General features: G+C 44.8%; 1 protein-coding gene and 1 pseudogene across 1 annotated transcript in view; one reads left to right on the top strand and one right to left on the bottom strand.

Annotated features, from left to right (window-relative positions):
- Nmnat2 (nicotinamide nucleotide adenylyltransferase 2) overlaps nucleotides 1-5,718 on the bottom strand; it is a 166,116-nt gene extending 160,398 nt beyond the window's left edge. The window contains exon 1 of the mRNA XM_034513036.2: nucleotides 5,510-5,718. Coding sequence (XP_034368927.1) covers nucleotides 5,510-5,594 — 85 coding nt within the window. The 5' untranslated portion in view covers nucleotides 5,595-5,718. The remainder of the gene's footprint in view (nucleotides 1-5,509) is intronic.
- A 4,456-nt stretch (nucleotides 5,719-10,174) lies between these two features.
- Nucleotides 10,175-11,128, top strand: LOC117716293 (small ribosomal subunit protein uS5 pseudogene; annotated as a pseudogene).
- The last annotated feature ends 1,738 nt before the right edge of the window (nucleotides 11,129-12,866 follow it).

The raw sequence follows: 12,866 nt of genomic DNA, 5'->3' as shown, positions 1-12,866 counted from the left end.
TTAATCCCAGCAGCTTAAAATGCTGCGGCAAAAGGATGGTAAATTCAAGACTAGCCTGGGCTATATATCAAGTTGTAATACAGCCTATGCTACATAGTAAGAACTTGACTCAAACTCTCCCACTTCTGCCCTGTCTCTTATCCCAAATCTATTTTGTCTCATAGGAAACCAAGCAAATCCATAGTATGGATCACTATGTTGTGTTTAGTGACCATTTAATAATGTAAGCATTTCAAGCACATTAAATGCTCCCCCACGCCCAGGATAAGGTCTTGTGTAGCTCTAGCTGACCTGGAACTCTCTATGTTGACAAGGCTAGCTTCTTAAATGCTTTCTTGCTTTCTGGTAGTTATTGTTGGCCCTCAAGTTCATTTCAGCTGTGACAGCAGAGGCTACATTCCATCTGCACCCACAGAGAACAGAATCAGACTCTTTTCAAATGATCCAATTACTCAAAGGAAAAAAAAACACGCTGAAATAGAAACACTGGAAAATCTATTTTACAGTCATCTAAAGCAGGATATTATTTCTGCTCTGATTAAACCATCTTGTTCTTCTTTTATGCCCAAATTAATCAATCGGCCTTTCTTCTTTTCTACTCAGACTTGCTGCTTGACCACTCAATGTTAGACTTACCAATAAATATATCAATATAAATATCTATTAGTATTCTCTTTTTTTTTTTTTTTTTTTTTTTTTTTTTTTTTTTTGGTTTTTTGAGACAGGGTTTCTCTGTGTAGCCCTGGCTGTCCTGGAACTCACTCTGTAGACCAGGCTGGACTTGAACTCAGAAATCCGCCTGCCTCTGCCTCCCAAGTGCTGGGATTAAAGGTGTGCGCCACCACTGCCTGGCAGTATTCGTTTTTTAATAGAGATTACACATCAGTTTGCTGGAAATGGTATTTCAGTATAATTTTCTTTAAAGTTATGAAAACAAAGAATTTACATAAAGATCCTTGAAGCTTCACATTGTCTTCTTATGTAGTGAGGTCGACCCATGAACAGTGACCTCATTAGTTCACGGTTTTGCTTTGCTAAAAACTTTTTACTCATCCATGAGAACATTTTAGCTGTGAATGAGATGCTGTCAATTATCTTAGTCACCAATACTATGTTTTCCTATGCTTCAGTACAAATTGGATAAATAAATTCAACTCCTCTTTTATAGTAAAAGAAAGATTCATTCTAAAATATTTTACAAATATCCAAAATTGTACTAGGTATAATTTATACAAATGAAGAATGAGGCTTGGGGAATGGCTTAATCGAAAGTACTTTCTTTACAAGGACCTGAGAACCCACATTAAAAGAAAAAAAAAAAAGGTTGGTGACACATGCATGTGATGTCAGCACTGGGGAGGTGGAAACAAGCAGATCCCTGAGGATCTGAGAGGCCAGTGAGAGGCCTTGTCTTAAAAGAGGTGGTTGTCTCCTAAGAATGACATGCACACCTGTTCACACACGTGACCCTGTGCACATATGTGCTCCTGAACACACAGGAACAATACACAAATGCATTAAAAAAAAAAAAAAGGAAAACAGTGAGTTCTTTAGTTCTAAGTGTTGATTTTGTTTGTCTGCTTGTTTATATTTTGTCTCTCCCCCCCCCCTTGGTAAGCAACTCGATTTAAAAAATACAGGTGCTCTATTAAAGCAACTTAAGGGTTTTTTGTTTTTGTTTTTAGTTTTAGAGTTTTTTGTTGTTGGGTTTTTTTGTTCTTTTGTTTGTTTTTTGTTTTGTTTTTGTTTTTGTGATACAGTCTCATGTAGCTAGCTTTACATAACAGAGACTGTCTGGAATTCCTGATCCTCCTGTTTCTGCACCTCAAACTCTGGGTTATAAGCATGCACCCCCAACGTTCACATACCTAAAGAAAGTTTGATAATATAATTATGTTAGGTACTTATGTATTTTGGGGGAGAAAAACCTTAAAGCCATATTTAAGAGGAAATAGTTTTCCGGGCAGTGGTGGCGCACGCCTTTAATCCCAGCACTTGGGAGGCAAAGGCAGGCGGATTTCTGAGTTCAAGGCCAGCCTGGTCTACAGAGTGAGTTCCAGATCAGCCAGGGCTACACAGAGAAACCCTGTCTCGAAAAACAAACAAACAGACAGACAAAAAGGAAATAGTTTGTAGATAGCTTGTCCAATGCTATCATCCACATCCTTTTTTTTTTTTTAAAGAGCTCTTAAGAAAACATGCCACCAAGGATTCAATAAGCTGAAGGCCAATTTCATTCTAATTAGGGAACAGTGCTCATACGATGACCCAACCAAATTAGCCGAGCATGTCTTCGTAGCTTATGCAGTATGGCAGCATCTGTAAGAGGGATCTGCGATGTGAGGCTCAAGTCAACTCAGGACTGGGTGTCCTTGTGCAATCCCAGCATTCAGGAGGCAGAAGCAGGTGTGTGAGGAGTTCAAGTCGCCCCTGAAGCACAGCCATGCTGACGCCAGCCTAGGGCACTTGAGACCCTGTCTCAAAACCAAGTCATTTTATTACCTGCTCAGTCTCTAAAACCCAGTTCCCCACTCACAAAAGAGGTGATGATATCTGTCTTGCTAGACTGTTAATATGACAAGTTTAAAGCATATGTGAAAAGCTTTTAACTAGAAATTGCCATACAAAAGTAATTTATAAAGCCAAACACGGTAGCTCGTGCCTGTTTCAGTACTTGCAGAGGCTGAGGCAAAAGTAACATGACTTTGAGACCAGCTTGGGCTAAGAGTGAGACCCATTATCAAGACATATAAAATGAAATAAAACCAACTCACAAGGAAGAGGCAGGTAGATCTCTGTGAGTTCAGGACTGGCCAGAACCACATAGTACTAGGCCATCCAGGGCAATAAAACTGAGACAGGGTCTCCAAAAACAATGAAAAAGAAAAACAAACAACAACAACAAAAAAGAAATATTATGGGGCTGCTACAGTGGCTCTGAAAGCAAAGATGCTTGTCACCAAAGCTGACAACCTGAGGTCAGTACCCGGTACACACACAGTAGAAGGGCAGCAATTCTCACAAGTTGTCCTCTGACCTCTGTATGAAAGCTGTAGCACACACACGCACACACACACACACACACACACACACACACACACACACACACACACAAATAATAATGAAATAAATGTCATAAAAATCATTTTCAAAATGTGGCCAAAGCTCAAAGATACCAATAAGAGATCCCACAATAAATGGTTTAATATCTATTTTGCCTTCCGTTTCTTGCTTGCTTTTCACATGTTTCTGTACTTTAGAAATGCCTCCATTACATTGTAAGCTCCTTCCACCCAGAGTGAACGCACATCACACAGCCTTTTTCTTGTGTTTCTTTATGTTACACTTAATGGACACTTAAAAGGGCTTTCTTGACAGCTATTCTTGATTGGTCCTCAGAGCCAATGGGAAGTGACTAATGGCCACTGTCAAATGTCTTCTTTCACTTAATCTAAATGTAAAATCTTCTGCTACAACCAGTACCTGCTTTCACATTTTATCCCCAAAGCTCCCGGAGAATTGGCTGGTCAGCATCCCCTCAGTAACCACTTTTATCGCTGCTACCAAACTCTCCAGCTGCAGTACCAGGCCTTTGCTCTCAGTCAAAATCTGACCCACTTCTGATCTTACAGCAAGTGGGATTTTCCACATCCTTAGCCCCCGAAAGAAAGGAGGAGCACCCACTGGCCCACTAAAGATTACTAACGTGAAAGGGTTCCCAAGGAAGCTCGATCCTGCCTGGCCAAGGGAAAGGGAAACAATATCAGCATAAGACTGCCTATGGGAAAATGGGCGAGGAGGACGAAGAGTAGAAGAGAAGACACTGGACTCACAAGAAGGTACAAAGTGGTGGCTGCCCGGGTTGCTGCTACTTCAGAAGACTGAGGAAGTGGCCTACCCTGCTGCTGGTTTACCTTGATGCTGGAACAAAGCATCCTGTTTAACAGGCAAGTTGGTGTCATTTCTGAATAAACACTTTTAAAGCTTACAGAATAAAGTGGAAGGGATGACTGCTTCCTAGGCGTCCTCTTCCCATTCTGTAAGGTGGCTACTGGACCTGCCCTGTGTGCAGGGTAGTTTTATTACGTTGTCCTGAGTTTTTAAATCGTCAGACCCAGTGCAGATTCATCTTTTAGGTTTAGGGGCGAGTATATTTAGCTGGAGCATTGGGGTGGTCTTCACGGATATGCTGTGACTTTCATTAAACAGCCTAGGAAAGCCCTGGCAGTCCTCCAGACCTGGGCAAACACGTGTGCCCGCAGCCAGTAGCAGCGCGCTGCGTTTCAGCACCGCCGCCTGTGGAGAGCGCCTCACCGCAGGGCCGGGTCAGAGACTCTACCCTGTCCTTCTCCCATCCCCAGAGCCCTGACTCTCTCCCTTACTCATTTCCTTGAGTCCCAGCAAAAGAAATCACCCCCAACTTCTAACTTCTCAATTTCTGCTTTTAAAGTGACCCCGCGTCCCTCTCTCAAGGATCTAAACGTGCACACACCCTGCGCCTTTGGGTCCTACAGCAGCAGCCTCTGAGCCTCGTGGCTTCTGCACCGGCGGCGAGAAATTTCCAACCTGCGCGGAAAATCACCTCTTCTCCTGCCTCTCTGTTGGACCTTATGCACGCAACCAGACGCGGGGGCTTTCCCCCTCTCACTGTACGTCCCAAACCTCAAAAACAAACTCGTGAAGACGCGTCCCTACCCCACACACGAGCTCTTACGCACATTTAAACATCCATCCTCACACTCACACCGCAAGGATGCCGAGTGTCATCGCCGCCTTGGCCAACTTGGGCCCGGATCCATATCGCCGGCTCGTGGACCACCTCCCGGAGCAGCCGCCCCGCCCCCTCCCCTTTCCAAGGCTGCCGGAGCCAAACCTCAGCAGGGCAGTGATACCCCTCCCTCGCCATCAGCTAGCATCCACCGCTTTGGGCCACCAAGGCTACAATCCCTAAACACTGTCCGTTGTTTAGGACACTCCCGGAACTGCCAGCCAAGCCCAGTAGTAGTCTCCTTGAAGCCCCAGTCCCTGCCACTGGTGTGTCGTGTGCGAGTGTTTGTGTCTCCGAGGCACATTTAACTCCTTCGAGCTTTCTGACCATCCTAAACAAACACCACGTTATCTCCAGCCCCTCTCCTCCCTTCTTCACACCCCAACCTCTGCCCCTATCCCCACCCTGGCCAGCTAAGTACTCAAACCACCGCACTCCAGGGCTCTAACCTGGAGCCCCCACCCCGCCCCAGAGGACACTCACCCCCAGCCCCGCACCTCCCCCATCCTGGCCCTCAGCGAGGCGATCTGGCCCCAGGCTAGCGAAGCCTGGAAAAAAAAGAACGCAGTTTGCGTCGGCCCGTGTCAGCGGGGATAGCTATAGCTGACCTGGCACCAGCCGGATCAGCGGGCGCACCCCTCAGAGGGGCGCACGCCTTCCTGCTCAATCGCCCTGGAAAACCCTGATATTGGCGAGAGTAGAGCAGCGGAAGCAGCCTCCGGGGTGGGCGGGAGGACTCACCGAACATCTGAATGTGCCCTTTAGTGATGGGATTGAAGCTGCCGCAGGCCAGCAGGATAACGTGGGTCTTTGTGGTCTCGGTCATGATGGGAATAGGTCCCTCGCACTGATCCAGGGGTTGCCTCTTTTTGTGTCTCGATATGTCTGCAGACGGAGAAAGGAAGGCGAGGCTCCGGCGGTGGATGCTGTGGACTCCAAGGAGCCGCTCTAGACGCAAACCGCGTCACTCCCCGCCTCCCTTTAACGCTTGCCACTCCGGCTAGATCCGAGGCTGCTTTTGTATTGCTCTCTCCTTGGCTCTGCTCAGTCCTACTTCCTCTCTAGCTTCTTTTGCGTCACTGGTCCTGGTGCCTGACCTTATCATTTCAACACGCCCTCCCCCTCCAATTCCACCTCATTGCATCTTAGTTTACAAGTCAAGAAGTGGTACCCAAACCCAGAAACTTGCATCCTTATAGCTTGTTACTGGCTATGTCCTCCCTCTGTCAAATTTTCCTGTCTCACTTTTTTGCTCCCTGTATATATTCCCTAACATATCTGACTTCAAAAATGTTTGAATTTTATGAATTTTCTTTCTCGTGGCCTTTAATATTTTAAGTGACAAACGATAGTTTTTCTTTTCGCTATTGTTCATTTCGGATGTTTTGTTTTCCTCTATTATTTAGTGATTCTAAATTATTGACTGGAATCCAAATCTTGACCTGTGGTTACTAAGAAAGCCCTTCTGTTAGTGTTGGTCCTTTTTGTGGGTTGAATTATAGGTTTGAGAGGATATGGATGGGAAATTAGTAAGGCTAGGGATGAGAAAATTCTCACATCAGCTATCTAAGTTGAGACAGTCGCCACTCTCGCTTATTTCTGGATGCTCACTCTCTATTGGACGCTGTTATGGACCCCGCATGATAACTGAATTAACTCACTCTCTGACAGAGCAGATTGGACAAAGAGTCAGAGAAAGCCTCTTTGGCTTATAAGGCAGGCCCATTTAGACAAGGAGTTGTTAGTGCAGAGATGTGGGGACAGGGTAGGGGCTCCTGTGCTTGAGAATATGAGAGAAGGCTCATATAACCAGAAGTCCCAAACAGGTGGGCGGACAGTAGTAGAGAAGTGTGCCCTGGTCATCATCACAAGGGGCTAGGATAATGGGCCAGAAGTTTTTAAGAGTTGCTAACTTACAGTGGAATAATAAAAGGAGGCCATTGAAATCTTTAACAAGAGAGAGTGTAATTGATATTCTTAGGAGATCTCTGACTGTTGGGAGGAAGAGTCAAGGGAAGATGAGACTGTGAGAGGAAGCTGGCAGCCTCAGACAGGTGGCCTTGTCTTGGGACAGCAGAGAGGAAATGAGTCAGCTGCAGGATAGATTTTGTAGCTTTTAGTCTTTACAGATGGATGGGAGATAGAGACATCCAGGAAAACTCCTTAAAATTTGAGTTTAGTAAATGAATGGGCTAAGACTCAGAAAAATAAATAGGGGGAAAGGAAAGGTTTGAAGATGGGTCAGCTGTTCTGTTTGGATGCATTACAGAACCAGTAATTAGCTTAGTGATTCAGAAGCACAAGTATTGCTTTCTTGGACTTTGAGTCGCTAACAGTTCCTTGCAAGAGTCAGCTCTCTCCTGCATTGTGGGTTCCAGGGGTTGAACCCAGGTCATCGGCCTTGGGAGCCAGGGCTTTTGCCTGTTCAGCCACCACACTGGCACTGCTGGTTATTTCTTATCTAAGAGTTTGTGGCAGGCATGAAGTGCATATTTCTTCATTTCTGCTGAGTGATAAATCAACTCCAACTATGGAAAATTTTTCTAGCTTATTACTTTGTATGTGTACGAGTGCACACACACACACACTACAGCACTACCACAGAGCTCAGAGGACAACCTGCAGCTGTCATTCCTCTCCTCTCTAAGTGTGGGTCCCTGGGATAGAACTCAGGTCATCAGCCTCCGTGACTTCTGCTTTACCTGATAAGCCAAAGCACTAACCCCAAAGTTTCTGGTTTCAATATAAGAGTCTTAAGAACCAGTGAAATGCATACAGAAGTTTGTGTCTTCTCTAACACAAGATGCAAATGAGTGATGAGTGGGGTAGAAAGAGCAAGAGATGTCAGAAGCTGGGCAATTAACATAATTATAATTAAGCAATAAATATTTATTGAATGCCTGCCATCTACCAAGCACTGACTTAGGGGTTGTGAACAAGATGAGGTTTGCTGCTTTCATTCAGTTCACACTCTAGGTGAAAACAACAGACCATTAAAAAACGAATAGATTAGTAATTGGCTCATATAGAAACGTAAAGCAAGGAAAGAAACAGGGGTGGGGGGGCAGGGGTGGGGGCGGGGTGGGGGCGGGGTGGGGTCAGGGGCCGGCAGGCTCTTTGCTGAGACAGTGTCTGAGCAGGAACTTCAGTCACAGAAAGGGTCACGTTGCATGAACCTTTGGGGATGGGCCCACAAGGCAAAATGGGAAGTAGAAAGAGTCTAAGGAGCAAGACCCTTTAGGGGGTGTTCAACATACAACCGCAGCATGGCTGAAAAAGAAGGAAGTCGCCAAGAGTTGAGGGATGGTCTGCAAAGTAGGACACGGTGCGCAGAGCTTCCCACAGGCTCTCGGCAGGGCTCCGATTGTTTCTCGGCCAGAGAGGTGGGAAGCCCTAGCAGTGATTTTGAAGAGAAAAGTGACATGAACTGGCTCACATTTGCAGAGATTGGTTTGGCAGGAGACATACATTTTGGAGTTGCTAGTATAGATTATTTTTAAAGTCATCGAGATTTTAAAGAGATCGAGTGAGGTCACCTAGCGAGAAGCAAACACAGAGAACAGACAGGAGGCACTCAGAATCAGCCCAGAGCACAACAAATTAATAACGGTGGCTACGTTCATTTCACATCCAGAAACCCTGGGACTGTGCACTGTTTAATTTACTTTACATTTTATTTTTATTTATTTATTTATTTATTTTTGGTTTTTCGAGATAGGGTTTCTCTGTGTAGCCCTGGCTGTCCTGGAACTCACTCTGTAGACCAGGCTGGCCTCGAACTCAGAAATCCGCCTGCCTCTGCCTCCCAAGTGCTGGGATTAAAGATGTGCGCCACCACCGCCCGGTGGGTAATCTTGATCTCCTGATTCTCCTGCCTCCAGTTCCCAAATGCTAGGATTACAGGCATGAGCTGCTATGTCCAGCCACCAGCTTCATTTCATTATATGATCTGATGATGATGATGGTGATGATGACGACGATGACAACAATTGTGGTGGCAGCAGCGGTGATGGTGATAGCGGTGTGTGGTTAAAATTGTTCCCTCCTTCTACCTTTCTGTAGGCTTAAGGATAAAATTCAAGTTCCCAGGCTTGTATGGCAAGCACCTTTCCCAGCTGAACCATTTATTGGTCCTTGACCACATTTTAAAAATAAAGATAATGGTACCTACTAAGACACAAAGACGTGCTGGTCATTGGTGATGTAGGTAGAATACTGAGCGGATACTAACTGTCAGTTAAGGAGACTGTTTAGCAGAGTCTGGAGCGAAGTTGGTGGTAGTTTGGTTTTTGTTTTTTTCAAGACAGAGTCTCAGGGTATAGCCCTGGCTATCCCGGAACTCACTCTGTAGACCTGGCTGGACTTGAACTCACAGAGATCTGTCTGCCTCTGCCTCCAGAGTGCTGGGATTAAAGGTATATGTCACTAATGACCCCTACTTTTAAAAAAAATTCTTTATTTACTTTCACTGTATGAATGTTTTGCCTTGCATGAATGTTTGTTCATCATATGTGTACCTGGTCCCTGTGGAGATCACAAGAAGGTATCAGATGCCCCGGAACAAGTATTACGATCTTCTGTGAGCCACTGTGTGGATGCTGGGAATTGAACCTGGGTCCCCTGAAGGGCATCCGATGCTTTAAGCTGCTGAGCCAACTCTCTAGGCCCCCCAGAAAGCAAATTTGGAATAAAGTTAAATAAATACATTTTCAGTCTTGTAGGCTATGTCTTAAGTAACAGTTTAGATTCTAAACTTAGAGTGTGAACCTAATAGTGTCTCTTTTCAATTTAAAGTTTTTTTTTTTTTACAAATAATTAACGGTTTACATTATTATTTATTTATTTACATTTATTTATTTATTGAGGAGGTGCAAGGTGTGCATGTAAAAACCCAAGGACAGTTGGTGGGGATGAGTTCTCTCCGTCTATCATGTGGGTTCTGGGGTGGAACTCGGCTCATTGGGCTGCTGGTAAACACCCTTGTCATCTTACTGGCTCTGTAATAGTCTCTTTCACTCTTCATATTCTTGCACATGTTCATATATGCCTAATACAGTTTCTGAGATAGAATGTGAAGACCTGAAGGCTGGGGATAAGGATCTAACTCAGTTGGTAGGGTTCCCATCTGGGTGCATGAATGCTGGGTTTGCTCCCGAGTATGACATAAACTGGGTGTGATGAACATACAGGGTGCAGAGCTTAGGCCAGCTCAAAAATGCATGAAACTCTGCCTGGAAAACAAGGAAAGGGAAAACAGAGGGTAAGATGTGGCTGGCTGGCTCAGCCACTTGCTAATTATATGGCTTTGGGCAAATCCTTCATCGCTAACCCTTTATTTTCTCAAGTGGAGTGGTACCTATTTCTAGGTTGTTGAAATCACTACTATAGCATGTAGTAAGAGTGCCTAGATCCTGCCAGATAAACACATTAAAAATAATTTCACACGCTTCTTTTCTGTGAAAACACCAAATGGTGGATGACGCCGATGCAGCGGGAGGGCCCAGAGGACCCTGGGGCCCAGGGTTAGGAGGCCATGATGGCTTCCTTGGAGGATTCTGGAGGATTCCGGAGGATTCCGCAGCGGCAGTGATCTTACCACAGGGACCATGGTCGAGGCCGCGGGACTCGTAGAGGTAAAGCTGAAGACAAGGAGTGGTTCCCGGTCACCCACACTGGGCCATCTGGCTAAGGACATTAAGATCAAGTCCTTGGAGGCGATCTATCTGTTCTCCCTGCCCATTAAGGAGTCTGAGATTACTGACTTTTTCCTGGGTGCATCTCTAAAGGATGAGGTTCTGAAAATCGTGCCAGTGCAGAAGCAGAATCGGGCTGGCCAGTGGAGCAGATTCAAGGCTTTTGTCGCGTTTGGGGACTACAATGGTCACATTGGTCATGGTGTTAACTGCTCCAAAAAGGTTGCCACTGTCATTCAAGGGGCCATCATCTTGGCCAAGCTTTCTGTTGTTCCCTGTGAGAAGAGGCTACTGGAGGAACAAGATTGGCAAGCCCCACACTGTTCCATGCAAGGTGACAGGCCGCTGTGGCTCTGTGCTGGTGCGTCTCATCCCCGCCCCCAGAGGCACTGGCATTGTCTCTGCTCCTGTGCCCATGAAGCTACTGAGGATGGCTGGTATAGATGACTGCTACACTTCAGCCAGAGGCTGCACTGCCACCCTGGGCAACTTTGCCAAGGCCACCTTTGATGCCATCTCCAAGACCCACAGTTACCTGACCCCTGACCTTTAGAAAGAGACTGTTTACCAAGTCTCCTTATCAGGAATTCTCTGATCATCTTGTGAAGACCCACACCAGAGTTTCTCTGTTCAGAGGACCTAGGCTCCAGCTGTGGCTATCACGTAAGAGTTTTTATACAAGAAAAATAAATGAATTAAGTCTGTTAATTTCACATTACTAGCTGTAAGATGGATGCTACGCTGCACACTCTGTGAATTGTGATGTGAGTCAGAAAAGTGAGTAAAGAGTAGTCGGCTTTTTGTTTGTTGATCTGGTTTTGCTTGAGGCATATTGTCAACCTTACACCAGATTGCAAAATTCTTAGATATAAAACACCTATGGTTTTTAAGTGGCTTTTCCCCCCTATTGATAGCTATAAAGGATGCTTCTGGAATAAACAATCAGAAGGGAATGGCTCTGAGGATGTGCCAATAATTTGTGTCTCAACCAGTGGAAGTAAATAGATGAAGACATTACCAGTAATGGTGATTTCAACAGTGGTTATTAAGAAACAGAAACGGGTAAAATATAGAATGCGGCCTCTTGCATAATGAATATATCTTAATATTTATAGTGCTCTATTCCTAGGGCACTTATTTTAACTTAGGTGGTATAATTTGCTCTAATATTTCAACTTTCTGGCAGCTGGGAATTGCTTTAGGCTAAAAAGGAGTCAGTCAGTCACTATCCCATTGCCTGCCTTGCAGTCCATTTCAAACAGGTGAGCCTCCTAACAGCTCCAGGAAGCTCATTCACCCCGCACTTTCTTATTGTAAGTCCGGTCTCTGGCGGACAGGCTTGTATGTCCATTAAGTTTGGCATGAAATATGCATGGGTAAAGTCAGCTCACACATGCTCATTCATCTCCTTATTTATCTATTGAAAATTATTATATATTTTCTTTTTAAATTGTTTCTTAAGGTTTATTTTATTCTTAATTATAAATGTGTGCATATTTGTGCATGTGAGTACTGGTGCCCATGAAGGCCAAAAGGCATCAGATCTCCTTGGAGCTGGAGTTCAGGTTGCTATGAGCCGCTGGACCTGGGAACTGGAAACTACATTGTGCTCCTCTGAGAGAGCAGCATGTGCCATCTTTCCAGTCTTCTTGCACATTCTCATAACAAATAGCTCCATGTCTATGAAGCTGAAGCCAAAATGACACTAGGAATCATCTCTTGCATTGAGAGCAAAAAAGTGTACTCAGAATGGGGCTCACTCAGTTCCTGGGACCAGGTCATACACTAAACATGTATATTTTTCTGGTAGAAAGGGAAATATGATTCTGAGAAAGCTATGATGTTTAGGGCTCTCTGAAGTTCACCATTTCCTTTATGGGACTTCTTTGCATGGGGAAGGCTAACAGGATTGTCACTGTTCCCCCAACACCACCCCAGTTTCTCTACAAGCAAACACCATTATTTCATTCATGCGATAAAACGTTCTTACAGCAAGATTCTCCAGGTTCAAACTCCACCTCAGAGCTCACTCAGGCTGCTCAATTTTTCTAATGGTTCAAATCCCATATCACAAATGAACTATGTTCCTAAATTTAAAACCTGGTCATCAGTTTTAAACGGGGCACTGTTGCTGTCCTACAGAGAAAGGGGGAAAGTCTATATAATAATCACTGTCTGCTACTAATATGTTTCTTCATCAAACGAGGTATTTGCCAGTCTTCTCTCTCCTGCTTTTCTCAGATATCTGGGATAATACAAACATCACTTCACCAGGAGGCTGAAAATACTGATGTTCCTATTTTCCCAAGTGCAGAGATGGAGCTAAAGAAGTCAGTTCCAAGAGAGTTGGAGAGAAGTATCATTGATTAAGGGGTAAAATTATTCCCTGAAATGTCATCTGAGAG

This window comes from Arvicanthis niloticus, chromosome 10 (genome assembly GCF_011762505.2).
Source record: "Arvicanthis niloticus isolate mArvNil1 chromosome 10, mArvNil1.pat.X, whole genome shotgun sequence".
Classification (NCBI taxonomy): domain Eukaryota; kingdom Metazoa; phylum Chordata; class Mammalia; order Rodentia; family Muridae; genus Arvicanthis; species Arvicanthis niloticus.
This window is presented reverse-complemented; position numbering and strand designations above follow the sequence as displayed.